Here is a 15,035-nt window from a genome sequence, read left to right as displayed (position 1 = left end):
ATCATATTTCTTAGAGCGCAGGGCTGTTTGTTTCACGGCTAACTGCTGCTCAAGCTATTGTATGCGTCTTAATGCTGGATACAACTAGAGTTGGCTAATGCGCGCTAGATAATTGGAATCCATGATTACCACCATGTCATTGAATCCAGCAGTCGCAGCCATCACAGCTTCTGACTTTCTGCCCACTCCACCCATCGTCTGATACACTCATCCACCCGTTTCAACGCTTGTTTCTCCGCTGAAACCTCGAACCACTCCCGGTGCTCTTTCCCACACTCCTGACATCGTCCAAGGTCCCGGACCCTGACATCTCCCAGCTCAAGGTGAATCAGTCGTTCCACGCGATGGACATGGGGCACTTTCCTCCCCGGCTCTAAAGCGGCGGAGCTATTCCCTCGATTACCTCCAGACTGCAATCGTACCGGCGACGGCGACGGCGATGGCGAGGGCGTCGATGGTGTATATGGGTAGTAACGGATCAGAGTCAGATGATGCGAACACTGTCTCGACCATTCATTCAGTCGGCGCTGCACGTTACTCGTCCGGCCAATCTTCAGGCGGATAGTACCAGATGCCTGACCAGTCGGTTTGGAGGTTAGGGCATTCATCTCGCGGGCAGTCTTGAGTGCGTCGCTGACGCGGCGACCGTGCCCAGGTCTATGAGCTTCCGGAACGAGCGATCTGGCGACTTCAGCGGGAGGCGGCGATGACGTGGAGCTTGACGGCGTCATCCAGAACATGTATATGTAGCCCGGTTCGTCCGCTTCGGAGATGGGCTTCGCCAACTCCGTGAGCAGATTAGATGTTGTTTGCGGGGTTAGTGTGGGAGGGATCCATGCGAGAAGGGTCGTTGTGTGTGATGAGGAAGACGCCGGGCTACTTTGCAGCGATGGTCGGTGAGATGCGTGCTGAGGCGAGAGTAATGTCGACTGTGAGGATGGTTTCTGGGCCGGCGGCTTCGGTCGTCCTGGATAAGAACTGGACGAGACCTGCTGCATCGGCCGCGACGGACGAGCGTCTGCCGTCGCGCTCACTGTCACAGGCCTCGGAGGCCGCTCGTTCTCGAGGTCTTCGATGATCTCGAAACAACAACATACCGTTCGCTTTTTTGGCTTGCGGCGTCGGTACGGCGCCGGTTTCGCTTGTGGGTCGTTGATCTCCAGAACGCCCAGCCGGTCCATCAAAGTGTCAATGCTTGTTCGCGGCTTCGGCCGTGGGTTTTGTGGGGGGCGTGTTGATCCCGGGTTATTCGACGCTGTTGCTTGATCTTTGTGCTGCCAGCAGTACATGGAAGCCGAAGCTGTGTCTTTTCGCGGTCCTGTAGAGGCAGCTAGTGCACGGCGACATGGTCGGCCGTTTGAGGTCACACCTCTGCATGTCGTGGCTGGATCTAGTGAATCCGAGCGAGACAGCATGGACTCGGGTGTGTTTGCGATATGAGGCATGCTGTATTATTATCGCTGTTCTCTTCTTTCGTAGACACAGCGATGCCTCGAGAAGTATGAAATGAAATGTTTGTTCATAAACACAGACGACTAAGCGCCCATCCACTTATTGTTTCGAGTGTCTTATTCCCACTCGATCAGCCGGGAAGTGCCACTTGGTCGAACGGATCAGGCCGATGAAGTTTGGGATAGTTGATTGTCTCAGGAAAGTACCTATGAAACGCGGACGAATCAATTTGTTTAGCGGCCTAGTTATCTACGAGTAACTGCTAACAGCCTAACAAGCTAAGACATGTCTTTGCACCGCCCCAGTGGCTGGAGTCTGCGCCGCGCCCTCCATATCGACCCACATGAGGAGAAACAACAAATGCAATCACCAATGCCAGCAGAGTGAGTGGAATTTGTGGGTGTTTGGCTGTTCCACTGTAGATACAAAGTGGTGCGGTATCCACGAATCCCATAGCCACAGCAAGAGCAACGAGCCACTTGTCGATGGATCCCTTACCGTCCTAGTTACCATAATTAGAAACTCGTCTACCAACGACAAAGATCAAACAAGCCTCACTTGAATCGAATGCTTGACAGACAAGTCGTGAGTAGAGTTACTGAGGCGACGTTGTTCCTTAAAGGACTTTGACCACGTACGCACACAGATTGTCATTAACCAATGTAATCAAAGCCTGCTCCACGACACTTGATCCAAAAGCCACGTGCTAGCTGGTTCGTGTGGGCTCTGATACCTCTAGCGGCTATAAGAGATGAAACCAACCGCTCTTTCTCCTGCGGAGAAACATGGCCCTGCCCTTCATGGGAGACATCGATATCCACGGAGGAAAGAGCCGTTGAAAGATGGAGGCGAGCTTGGCCTTGGTGTCTAAAGATAACTTTTCTGAGAACATCGCAGAGGTGCTCGATATCTGAGCGAGCGCAGCGGCCCGCAAGTTGGAGGATCAGAACGCGACAAAGTGACGGCAGATACTCATTGATGACAACCTGGACGGGGTCTGTCTCGCTGGGGTTGGTCGGCAGACTCAATACGCTCACCCAGAACTGCGAGGCAGAGCGGAGAGGAAGTGGTTCCGGACCTTGCAAGGACTGTAGAGTAAAGTCTAAAATCGTCTGTAGCACGGAACGCCGCGATGCACTGCTTTCGCCGGACGGTGGCGGCGCAGATGTAAGCGCGAAGAGGACGGAGTGGTACTTCGGGACCAGCCGAGTGAGGAAATCAATGCCACTGTTTGCAACTTCGGGGTCGTAAAATCCTGGCATCTCCTGCATCCGACAGATGCTTTCGTACACGTGGACAATCAAAGCGACGGTCTCCTCGCGGATACGCTCTGGATGTGCACTGTGAGACGCTAAAAAAGCAGAGGCAGTACCCATCACCATATCTGTACCCGCGCTGCCCAAAGGAATGCTTTTGACGAAACTGACGGTCACCATCGGCGGGAACACATAAGGACCTGCTTTCTCAGTGAAGCCAGCCTTCAGTATATCACAGGCAGCCTCAATCGTGCTCGCATCCCTGGGAACTTCGGTCATTAGGAGCTGCATAGATTGAATAATCAAGCTCTGAGCAGTTGCGCCCCGACCGGAATTCCAAAAGGTAAGCAAGTGGGAGTCGCCATTGCCGCTGTCGCTAGACTCCAGAACGATTTCGTTATCTGTCCTGAGACCTTTACCAATACTTGCGATGCAGCGTAACACTAACAGAGAGCGGCTGTACGCGGCATCAGACAAATCACTCGCGGCCTCATCCCGTGCCACTATTGCCTGTTGACGGAGATAACCCAGGATCCTCTCAAGAAACTGTGCTTTGTCGTCATCCGTAGGCAACGCTTGAATGATGGCAGCGATTCCCTCAAGAACTTTCTCCATCGTCATGACTGTGGCGGTCGGTTTGTGACGAAATTGGTCGAACTGATCCAGGAATGCGGGGAGCTGAGAAGCCAGAGCATTACGACACGATCTGCAGAGATGAGCGATAGACTTGGAAGCAGTTGGCGCACAAGATGCGACGTCAAGAGACGCGAACAGAAAAGTAAGCACCAGTGGGAGCAGAGCATGGGTACGCTCAAAGTAAGACTGGTATCTTCCTAGCATATCCACTAGGGTTTGGCGAGCTTTGTCTGGGATCGATATTCCTTCACCCCTGCAGAGATGAGCGAACTCGTCGCAAAAGAAGATCGCGTTCAAACAGTCATCCGCATGCTGGTTGTCATCCACGGCCTCTGAAAGCTGAGCAATACAGAAGATTGCGGCCTCAAACGTTCTCCAATCTCGTTCTGCCAGAGAAGTCCTTGTGTGTTCTTGAAATACTCGAACTAGATCCACACCCAGAATGGGATAGACGGCCAGAATAAAGTCGCAAGCGTCACGGCGAAACGAACTGAATTCACTGCGATCATCATCTCTCCACTCTTGCAGCTCCTCTGGAGTCGGATACTTGAGTTTCTCAAAGCAGTCCAGAGCAGCACGGGCGAGATTTTGCTTGGCAGGCTCAAAGTTAGATTGGCCATCTGAATCAGCGATAATCTCCTGGAAATCGTCGGCGACTTCAGTCCACCACTCGATGGCAAGTGGCGACGCCAAGTCATCCACTGCAGCATAGCCGGGGGCTTTCAACAAGGCGTGAAGTAAGCTAAGAATCTGATTGTATTGAGGGTTCAAAGGTTCAGTCAAAATTTCTCTCTGCTTGAGAGTCGAGAAGGCCAGTAGGAGCTCCAAAAAGGTCATATTCTCGGCTTCGAAATCGCCATCCAGAAGCGACTTAATATGGGCGGTACCAAAATCACTTATAATGAACGCCAGGACAGCATTGAGGTGATCTTGACCAAGAATATTATCCCTCCAATCCATCATTTCGACAACAACCTGAGCTGCAGTTTTCGACAACCCAGGAACTTTTAGACATTGGACGACATGGTTTGTGGCTGAAGTTAGCTGGGAGGCTGAAATCGTGTCTCGAAACAAGCTTCCACCTTGCACGGACATCCATGACTAGAACATAAGTGTCAGATAGTCACGAAGATAGATGATGAAGAATGCAAGCCCAAGGCGAACTTACGCTGTACGCGTTGAGAGCTTCAATGCCGGGAGCAGGGTCATAGGAGTCCTGGGAAGCTTCCTGCATGAGAAAGTGATGCAGAACAAATTCCACAACAACGAATGCATCCTGAATATTTTCAGCCGCGCGCCGAATATCGACCCCTTCGCGGAACTCAGGACTCCATTTATTGATGTCTTCTCCCAATACGTTGCAAAAATAGAGCAATGCAACGATCTGAGCTTGAGACATTGCCGGCAAGATAGAATTAAGCAAATCGACAGACCGAGCTTGGTTCTCAGGGACATACTTGCTGCCTGCTAAGGAAGCAGCTATGTTCCAGATAGCCCGAGTCCAAGGAGCACCCGGCTTCAGGAAGATGGTTGCCAGGGTTGTAGCCAGCTTTCGAATGACGAGAGGCCGCTCGCCTGAGTTGACAAGCACAGCATAGTGGCCAACCAACCGGCCAAGAAGCTCTTCAACATCATGCTGGTTGAGTTTCTGCCTGTGACAATGTCAGATAGCTGAACTCCACAGACATTTCCATTAGTCACGTACCAGTCAAGGTTGATTTTGACAGTGAAAGTCAAGGCACCAAAAAATCTCATATCAGTGCTATTAGCACTGAGCAGATCATTGGCAATTAACCATGCCTCCGGACCTTTCTGAAGTGATTGCAAACGCTCCTGAATAAATTTGATCTCAGCGGCATTGCCAGCATTTTCTGGACTGTACAATTGAGAGACAAGCTTGACAGGTCAGTGTTAAAATCGTGAAAGGATCAAGGACTACACTCACCTCTCTTGCCTCGTTCAAGATGTGCTGCACATCTGGAGCAAGGCCTTGAATGTCCGCAGACATGACCAGAACTCTGATGGCCCTCTTAAGAGAGCTGGGTTCTGGTATAGATTGTTTGACGATATGATGAAGGAGAGTCACGTGTTGATACCACTATCACAAAAATGTTAGGCGGTGAGAAGGTGGGATGGATGGAGGGGAAAGCAATCAGAGGGGAAAATGGCTGTGTTTGTGGGCTTTCAGGAGGGGTAGGGAGATAGTCTACGTAAAGAAAACAGTGAATGTTCCGAGCATGTGACCTGAATGATTATTTCCAAGGTGTCAAGGCTCAGAACCCTACTCCTTACCTACCTTATTACAAGTGTTAGCTGCTAATGTTTCTATCCGGCCGCGGTGGGATATCAGATAGCACCACCTTGGTACTAGTTATACAGAAACATGCTCCGTATCTAGTCTCCTTGCCTGATGGGCCCGAAGGTACGCATTCCAGATGACGGAATTAATGGTCTTTGGATAATTGGATCATTAGGGTAACTCTACGGACCTACTGACCCTTACTGCCTGGTACCCGGTACTTATAGGTGGTTTGGGTTGCTCCCAGAAGTGTTGTAAAATTACAGGAGTATTGTAATTTGCAAACAACATAAGAGCTCAGTACTACCTTAGTTAAGGTACGGAGTTCCACATCCGCAGTTGGAAGCGGAATACCACCTTATTACGAACTACGGTGCACAGTCTCCAATCTCCAGCCTATCTCAAAACTCCACTACTCTAGCTAGCTTATCTTGCTGGCCACATATTTCGTTCTCATTGTCAGTTAAGTACTGTTGGCCCGTGTACAGTGTACACGCGACTCTAAAAATTGCATCCAGTCTCACAACCTTTCCCTTCCCCCCTGAACCCCCGCATCTCTGTACAACATTTAGTGTCGTGCGTCATCCGGATCGCTTCTGAGAATCTCGGGCAACTGAATTTTGACCTTCCTGACCTTTGCCTGTCGATGCTCGGTTTCCGCTCTCCAATTCGCCTTTGCAAGCTACCAGCTCTTGGATCAGCCCGTCTACTACCCATCTCTCGACCAAAGCTTTTCTCCACCGCTGTCGCACGCTACGCCGCCGATATGGAGACCGTGAATACCACCGAGCGCCTAGCGAGGTTGAGGCAGTTGATGCAGGAACATAAGGTCGATGTATATAGTATGATATCACATAGCCCCTCTTGTTGTTCATGGTACAAATAAGAACCTCACTCATACTTTGCTTTAAGTTGTTCCATCGGAAGACAGCCACCAGTCGGAATACATCGCTCCCTGTGACGGCCGCCGAGGTTAGATCTACCCGTGAACCTTCCCTTATGTAGCTGCTTGCTCATATGACCACCCCGGGACAACCCTGGACTTACAACCGTACCCATAGAGTTCATTTCTGGCTTCTCCGGATCCGCTGGAACAGCCATTGTGTCTATGACCAAGGCCGCCCTATCGACAGACGGACGATACTTCAACCAGGCTTCCAAGCAACTCGATAGCAATTGGGAGCTGCTGAAGAGGGGAGTTGAGAATGTTCCCACTTGGCAAGAATGGTTGGTATCTTCAAGAATGATTGATTGGACCCTGAAGTGGGAATTGACCTTTTTTGTTCAGGACCACCGAACAGGCCCAAGGGGCCAAAGTCGTTGGAGTCGACCCATCTCTGATTACCGCTTGTGAGTGACAAGCGATGCCATATATCATGTCCGAATTTGTTTACTGAATCGCTATAGCGGGCGCACGGAGCCTTGAAGAGACTTTAAAGAAGGACGGCTCATCGCTAGTCGGTATTTCGCAGAACCTGGTCGACCTGGTTTGGGGCGAAGACAGACCGGCACCTCCAAGAGAGAAGGTCAGGGTTCATCAGAATAGGTTCGCAGGAAAGTCTTTCCAGGAAAAGATTGCGGATTTGCGCAAGGAGCTGGAGAAGAAGAAGACAGCTGGATTCGTTATATGTACCGCGACCCGACCCTCGAGCCTGAAACCAACTGTAGTATTGATGGCTAACAAGGAGCCTAGCTATGCTGGATGAAATTGCCTGGCTCTTTAACCTGAGAGGAAGCGAGTAAGCATCGTCCACTCAAACTTGCTTTCGTTCAACTAATAGATGATAGCATTCCCTACAATCCAGTGTTTTTCGCATACGCCATTATTACCCCTACAAAGGCCGAGCTTTACATCGACGATGACAAGATCACCCCAGAAGTTGTAGCTCATCTCGGTCACGACGTCGTGATCAAGCCATATAACTCTATCTTTGCAGACGCTAAGGCACTCAGTGAAGCAAGAAAGCAAGAAGCTGGGGAGACGGCCGCAAAGTTTCTCCTGTCCAACAAAGCATCATGGGCACTTAGCCTCAGCTTGGGAGGCGAGGAGCATGTGGAGGAGACCCGGAGTCCTATTGCCGACGCTAAAGCTATCAAGAATGAAGTAGAGCTTGCGGGTATGAGGGCTTGCCATATCCGAGACGGAGCCGCGTTGATCGAATACTTTGCGTGGCTTGAAAATGAGCTGGTCAACAAGAAGACTGCACTTGATGAAGTGGATGCTGCAAATAAGTTGGAGCAGATCAGAACAAAGCATGATCTCTTCGCTGGCCTTTCCTTCGACACTATTTCATCAACTGGACCTAATGGCGCCGTTATCCACTACAAGCCAGAGAAAGGCACTTGCTCCATCATTGACCCGGATGCTATCTATCTTTGTGACTCTGGGGCTCAGTATCTAGATGGAACCACGGACGTCACGAGAACGTTTCATTTCGGAAAACCCACAGAGCTTGAGAAGAAGGCTTTTACCCTGGTGCTCAAGGGTCTGATTGCCATTGATACCGCTGTATTCCCCAAGGGCACTAGTGGCTTTGCGCTCGATGCTCTTGCCAGACAGTATTTGTGGAAAGAAGGATTGGATTACCTTCATGGCACAGGCCATGGCATTGGCTCATACCTGGTTAGTGCGAAGACTCTGGGTTCACTGCTCATCCAACATCTCTGACGTTTTGGCAGAATGTACACGAAGGCCCTATTGGCATTGGCACTCGCGTACAGTACACCGAAGTTCCCATTGCTCCCGGTAACGTCATCTCAGACGGTAGGTCGTTCATACTCGTTCTTTGGGGCTCAGAACTAATTGTCATAGAACCTGGATTCTACGAGGACGGCAAGTTCGGCATTCGAATTGAGAGTGAGTCTCTGTCTCTTGGCAGATTGTACCTAGGCTAACATCCTATCTTCAGATGTCATTATGGCGCGGGAGGTACAAACAACGCATAAGTTCGGTGACAAGCCATGGTTGGGCTTTGAACATGTCACAATGGCTCCCATTGGCCGCAACTTGATTGAACCATCCCTGCTCAGCGACCTCGAGCTCAAGTGGGTGAACGACTATCACTCAGAGGTCTGGGATAAAACGCGTCATTTCTTTGAGAATGACGAGTTCACTCGAAGCTGGCTTCAGAGAGAGACTGCACCCATCACTAAATAGATCTAGGCTGATCTCAAAATATAGCCCATGTGGCTTTAAATAGCAGCATCCAGTAACATATCCTAGAATCCATTCTGGCGACCACATAGAGCTACATCATAACGCCTGTCTGTCATTAGAATGATGAACGTAGGATATCGTGTGTAGCCATTCCCAGACGTGGCTTGCCGATGGCGGGAAGCTTGTGTGGGGAAATCAGGCGGTTGCGACTTGTGAGCTGCGGACCCGGACCTTGGGCTTCTTCAAACAATCACATTGCGAACCGTGTGCTTGTGTTGCGATTGCCTGAACAATAACCTCTTAACTTCCATTTCTGAATACTTTAATCTCATGCCCCTCTTATAGATTTCCGATTAGCAGCTTTAAGAACGATCATGCCTGCTTTCCCCACCGTTTGATATCCTGCGACAGCACCAACAATCTAGAGACCAATTGACACCTCCGCCGTATCTATTCCTGTCGTCGCCTTATTGATCCGCCATCTCTCGGAAATCAGCACTCTTACATCTCCCGGATAAATCCTCTGGTATGAACGGCAGAAACGGTTACGCCGACGGATACGGGTATTCCGAAAGCAATCGATACGATCGGAGTGATGGCGGATACGGAAGCAGCAACAGCAACTTAGCTGTCAATGGGTATTCAGGGGGGAGAGATCGTCGTCCGGGTGGATATGGTGGCTTCTATAACGAATCCTCGCAAGAGCCTTCACCTTCGGCCTCGCCAGAGCGGCGCCGAGAGAGATTGGAGGGGGACCGCCAGAACTCATCGTCGCGATCGCGCACACGGGACACAGACTCGGAAAGGAGACCACCGGGCTCGCGGGATGGTCGAGCACGGGGGGAGACTAGCTGGATGGCCAGCAGCAGCAGCGTTGAGAGGAGTGGCCCTGAGGGTGCTAAACCCGTGAGCAGTAGCGGCGGGTCTCAAGCTATGGAAGGTTTGCTGGCCCATTCATCCTTTTTCTTTTACCTACTTAAATGAACGGGACTTGTCTGCATGGTGGAGCTGGACGGTTGACGTTTTTCAGATATCCTTCAGGCGATCCAACGCGACTGGGGCTTCGTGGCCTCCGACGATTGTGTACCGGTGCAGGTGGCATTGCAGTTGATGGACACGAGTACACTGGGCAAAGCAGACCGCGAGCCTGATTTTCTCAATATGAACCAGCAGATTCAGAAGACTTTGAAGTCTGTCGTCAATGGTTGGTCATTGCCATCCCATCAGATCATTGTCAAACCATTACTGAGCATAGTGATCAGAGCATCACCAGGGATTTAACAGTTCTATTGGTACATACCACAAGATCCAGTCCAATATACAAAGCTCGCAGAATCGAGTCCGAAATTTGAAACATGCGCTGGAGGACGCCAAAGCTGGACTACTCTATACGAAGCCCGAGTTGAAGGGTCTAGCGACATCTTCCCAGAAATACGATGACTTAATCCAGCTTTTCAGTCAAATCCAGGAGATACAATCCCTGCCTGAGAAGCTAGAGTCCCGAATATCTGACAAGCGATTTCTTGGTGCTGTCGAGGTGCTTCACGATGCCTTCCGACTGTTACGGCGCTCCGAGCTGGAGAATATCGGAGCTCTCGCAGACATACGCGCCTACTTTGCGAACCAAGAGATATCTCTGACTGATATCCTGATAGAAGAATTGCATGATCATTTGTACCTCAAATCTCCCTATTGCTCCAATCGGTGGAAACTGCCTGCGCCGGAGGGAGAAGTTGGCACCGCAAACGCCTCCAGCTGGACTGGAGTAGCAACCTGGGAAAAACCTGTCTACGCCTTTCTTGGGAAGCTGGACGCCACCGCGCCCCTGGTGGAGGACGCGTCTCGAAACCCGGAGGCTGACACGTTTTATTATATCCGGCTTCTAATTGAGGCGCTGAACAAGATGGGCCATTTGGACATAGCGGTTGACCGCATTGAACAGCGGCTTCCAGTTGAACTATTTGCAGTGGTCGATAAGACAAATGCAGAAGTCGACGCGCGTCATCCAAATTTGGGCCGGGGCCTCTCGTCCCGGGATAGCAAGACCAGTCTGCCAACAGAGGCCATTGAGAAACGCGGACATGTTTTGACAGAGTTCTTATGGACTCTATATGCCAAATTTGAAGCTATTGCTGAAGGTCACCGTGTCCTCCACGATGCCATTGCCGGAATTGTGGAGCGCGAGGGTATTCCCAAGAACAGTTCACTCACAGGTGGTTTCAAAGAGTTGTGGAAGCTCTATCAGAGTGAGGTCAGTGGTCTCCCTATATTCGGCTTACGCCTTCTCAATGCAGTCTGTCTCACAGTTTCAATAGATTCGTTCCCTGTTGCACGATTACCTGGCCACCGATGGAGAGTCCTCCTTCAGATTTAGAGAAGAAGAAGCCGATGCTAAACGTCAAATCCATGCTGGTCATAGGGATAGGAACAAGGTGCGTCTGCTTAGAACATGTCTAGCCATGGTCGAATCTTGTTGACACTTCACAGAAATTGTTTAAACTTTCCGAAACAGAGCAAAACACGGAAATGCAAGCGGAACAAGACGAGTTGGATGAGATCCTCAAGACGTCGGTTCCTGGTTTAGTATCGAAAACCAGGCAGAAATTCAAGACGACAGACAGCTCACGAGACGGGCAAGGGAATTCCGGGACTGGTCATAAGATACTCATTGAACCCAGCGTGTTCAACATGAGTCTTCTTCTTCCGCCTTCGTTATTCTTCATACAACGATTGAAGGACATAGTACCTGTGGATGCGGACATTGCTCTGAGCACTTTGACGTCCTTTTTGGATGACTTTCTCGTCAACGTATTTCTTCCCCAACTGGATGAGACAGTCACAGATCTCTGTACTCTTAGTTTCATCGCACCAGACGCGTTCACGGAAGATCCTCAATGGTCAAAATCCTCCCCTCGGCCAGTTTTCAAGGCAAGTACCTGCGTCGTCTTATCGTTCATGTTGATCTTTCCTAATCTCAAATACAACAGGGCACTGTCAAATTCATGTCAATCATATGGGAGTTTAGTAAAATGCTGTCCAGCATTCCGCATGATCAGGCCTTCACACAACTTCTAATTAGCCAGATTGTGACCTACTATGACAAGTGCTGTGGATGGTACAAAGGTTAGAAGAGCCACTACCTTCCAAGTTGATAGTCCAATGGCTCATATATCTGTCCAGCTATTGTCACGAAGGTCTCGCCTCGCAATCACGGTCAAGTCCGCCTCAAGGCCGCAGCTGAGTTTGCCGAATCTGGTGATATCCATGATACAGTTCAGGAACTCTGGGAGGGGCCGGCAGACGCTAAGAAGGAACTCATCGATAAGGTAGATACTCTCCCCTCTTCTGCCCGTCTTTGAACGTCGGATCAGCCGCTGATTATCCTAGGAAATTGAGCTGCTGCTCAAACGCACAGACGAGGTATCATTAGAGCCGTACGACATTATATCCGATCCCAAAACAGTGGTAGCACTGTCGCTTCTCTACAATAGCATGGTAATATTTGTCACAAACTCAGCATGGTCCATTGCCTTTCGAAACCTGGCTGACCCTTTTTCAGCAATGGCTTGCAAGCCACCTTGCCAAGCTGCGCCGAATCACGGCCTCAGAGTCGCGGGAGCCACAGCCTGAGACTAGAGCACCTCCTCGTCGGTGGACCCTGATTGGAGCCATGAAATCGAGGCGTGACAGCATAAGTCAGCCAGTGTACCTGCCGCTGAATCATGAAACGGCCAACGTGTTTGACACCACTCTTCAATCGCTGCGTAATCTGGCCTCGACCGCGCTGTTTGCTCTTCACATTGATATTCGATGCGGCGTCATTCACATGTTGACTCGCACAATGGCTGGCCCCAACCCCCCGAGCAACCGCGATTCGGAACCCACCACACCATCACCGAACTCAAACATGAATTGGTGGCATATCCTTGTAAATCAGCCGACAGCCGCATCTCCCACGATTCTCGAGCTAAACAATGACTTGATCGCCTTTGATACGAACATTTCGTCATATCTTGGCCCCGCTGAACACTGGTTCATCACCTCGGGTCTTGCTCGATTTATTGATCAAGCATTCGTCTCATCTACACGTCACATTGGAGCCATGAATGAGAATGGAGCCTTGCGGCTGCAACTTGACGTCCTCGTTTTACAGCAGAACCTCAAGAATATAATTATTGACCCGACAGCAGAAAAAGCCCAGTATCCCACAACAGAGGGACCGGAGAATCCCGACATGATCGTTGCACTTCCGCGTAGTGCCAAATTCCTTGACTGGTTCTTGGATGGAGCGGAAAAGACATTGGAGTACGCCAAAGATGAAAAGGAGCTGTTCGCTGCGCAGGGCGAAAAAGCATTAGCGGCAGGCAATGGCGAACCGCTCACGTATGATGAGCTCAAGGTACTTATTGACCTTTGCTTCTCAGAAATTCTCAGAGGACCTCGCGGAGCCGATAATCGGGAAGATTTTATGGCCGCGAAGAAAGCCAGCGCCGATGCGCTATTGAAATTGAACGAAATCATGTGGGATTCCAAATGATCATTTTGAATTATCTGATGAGATCCTTGAGCTGCCTTGCTTATCTGCCAACTACTGTCCTTTTCTTGATCTATACCCTTTCTTGTATCATCCTCCACGCTGGCGCAAGACTACTCTTAGATAGGCATTTGAACGAATTGATCAAACTTGTCATGTTCATTGCCACTTTTTCGTCGAATGAAGTTGTTCATCGTGTCCAGCCAATAGACTACATTGCTAAGCCACCTGAGAGAGGCGCTTCTCACGATCTAGACTTCAAAATCCGAGACATCGACCTTGGCGCTGGTCAGAAGCGAGACCAGGCGATGTACATCTGCGTCGTCTCCCACAGCTCCGATTAGGACAACTGCCGTACCCAGTGCGACATGATTCATCGCAACATTTGCCGCTCCGTCGGGGTAGTAGTCTGTTTTCTCCCGCTCCACGACCGGTACGTCGGCCTCTGGGGCGTTTCGACGAACGCAGCCATAGACATACTGATCTAGTATGAGGTCTCCTACTACCACGAGAGGTTCGCCGTCTGCGGAGTCGTCGGCCTGACAGGTCTCCATTCAACTAATGCAGATCATGGAGGACGGCGCCTAAGACGAGAATATACAGTTAACAGTATATACACCACACACTGGAATTAGCTATCCTCAATTATCTGCAAGGATTGCTGGTACTGACGCCCACAGATGCAGCAGAATGTGATATTGCAAAAATATCCTTACGGAATTGTCGCGTCATAAGAAGCGACTCCTCAACTTTTGTGTACCGGAGGCAGTAGTCTACACATTCATATATATTACAAGGACACATGCATTTTTCACCAGTAGGGGCCAGCTGAAGGGTATCATGGTAAGGAGATCTGCACATGAAATCGGCTCACTCAGTACACGAGGATTGGTCCTGACCTGTCTCAGTGGTCCGGAATGTTGGATAAGCACGTCACACAGGTTGCATCAGCTAGCATGAGAATGGGGAATGAGGATAGAGATTTAATTTCTATCACTAGGCTGAAGTGTAACTCGGTGTAGACTAGCTAGTATGGTATGTATACTCCGTAGATTTTCCTCAGTGAGCATATTTCAGCCACCAAAGCAAGGCACAAGAGAGAGTCTAGAGAGAATGGCAACATTAGAATCAAGACGGAATTCAATTCTACATAAATACATAGACTTTTATGTCAGTATTTCGACACGTTTGACTAGTAAGAACCTTGTGGACAGCCCAAACCACCCCTGATACAGCTACACTGCGGTTACCAAATGAGCCTTCTCCAAGTCAACAGCTAGTATGCTGCAATATCCTGACTCTCTTGTTGTCTGAACAATGACTGGGGTAAGCCATGCTCTCTGAGAACCGCAATCTATGGTCTACATGGTCATCTCCAATCACTAGGCCAGTTTCAAGACCAGTGTACGGAGTACGTCTGTTTCGAGACGGTGTCAGGGTGTATGGGAATGGTTCAGTAAGCAGATAGGGAGCTAGTGACCCCTCAACCACCCTAGCCAATCTCTTCTGTAGTCAAGAAAGGGTCAATTTGACGGCCCGGGCTTAATATCTCCTGGTATAAGGCGGCGGAAGTCTGGTGAGGCCCCTAGTGGCGTAGGCAGTACTTCACAAAGAGCTTCAACCTATCTACCTTTTCATGCTGAATTTTCTCGGTGTGATAAGGACAGGGCTTACTTCCATTCAATCTGCTGTAAATCAGGG

The 15,035-nt window shown here is 50.0% G+C and overlaps 5 protein-coding genes across 5 annotated transcripts; 2 read left to right on the top strand and 3 right to left on the bottom strand.

The window, feature by feature from the left end:
* Positions 1–161: 161 nt before the first annotated feature.
* Positions 162–1,445, bottom strand: ALT_6636 (GIY-YIG nuclease family protein; the record flags this gene model as incomplete). Its single annotated transcript, XM_033558147.2, has 1 exon — positions 162–1,445. One exon carries the CDS (start codon positions 1,443–1,445, stop codon positions 162–164), a length of 1,284 nt encoding a protein of 427 aa, XP_033414038.2.
* Positions 1,446–2,105: 660 nt separating this feature from the next.
* Positions 2,106–5,352, bottom strand: ALT_6635 (putative importin 13; the record flags this gene model as incomplete). Its single annotated transcript, XM_033558146.2, has 4 exons — positions 2,106–4,445; positions 4,513–4,996; positions 5,050–5,240; positions 5,290–5,352. 4 exons carry the CDS (start codon positions 5,350–5,352, stop codon positions 2,106–2,108), a joined length of 3,078 nt encoding a protein of 1,025 aa, XP_033414037.1.
* Positions 5,353–6,289: 937 nt separating this feature from the next.
* On the top strand, positions 6,290–8,800 carry ampp (aminopeptidase P; the record flags this gene model as incomplete). Its single annotated transcript, XM_089600105.1, has 9 exons — positions 6,290–6,485; positions 6,705–6,870; positions 6,932–6,993; positions 7,051–7,272; positions 7,337–7,382; positions 7,432–8,266; positions 8,323–8,407; positions 8,456–8,500; positions 8,553–8,800. The coding sequence occupies 9 exons, from the start codon at positions 6,290–6,292 to the stop codon at positions 8,798–8,800; spliced, it is 1,905 nt and encodes a 634-aa protein (XP_089455567.1).
* Positions 8,801–9,328: 528 nt separating this feature from the next.
* Positions 9,329–13,337, top strand: ALT_6633 (exocyst subunit SEC8; the record flags this gene model as incomplete). Its single annotated transcript, XM_089600104.1, has 9 exons — positions 9,329–9,740; positions 9,831–10,004; positions 10,063–11,051; positions 11,116–11,232; positions 11,288–11,740; positions 11,788–11,923; positions 11,981–12,126; positions 12,188–12,295; positions 12,360–13,337. 9 exons carry the CDS (start codon positions 9,329–9,331, stop codon positions 13,335–13,337), a joined length of 3,513 nt encoding a protein of 1,170 aa, XP_089455566.1.
* A 248-nt stretch (positions 13,338–13,585) lies between these two features.
* ALT_6632 (uncharacterized protein) lies at positions 13,586–13,888 on the bottom strand (the record flags this gene model as incomplete). The annotated part of the gene is made up of 1 exon (XM_033558143.2): positions 13,586–13,888. The coding sequence occupies one exon, from the start codon at positions 13,886–13,888 to the stop codon at positions 13,586–13,588; it is 303 nt and encodes a 100-aa protein (XP_033414034.2).
* Positions 13,889–15,035: the final 1,147 nt, after the last annotated feature.

The sequence above is a fragment of the Aspergillus lentulus genome (assembly GCF_001445615.1).
Source record: "Aspergillus lentulus DNA, contig: Alt12, strain: IFM 54703, whole genome shotgun sequence".
In the NCBI taxonomy this organism is placed as follows: domain Eukaryota; kingdom Fungi; phylum Ascomycota; class Eurotiomycetes; order Eurotiales; family Aspergillaceae; genus Aspergillus; species Aspergillus lentulus.
This window is presented reverse-complemented; position numbering and strand designations above follow the sequence as displayed.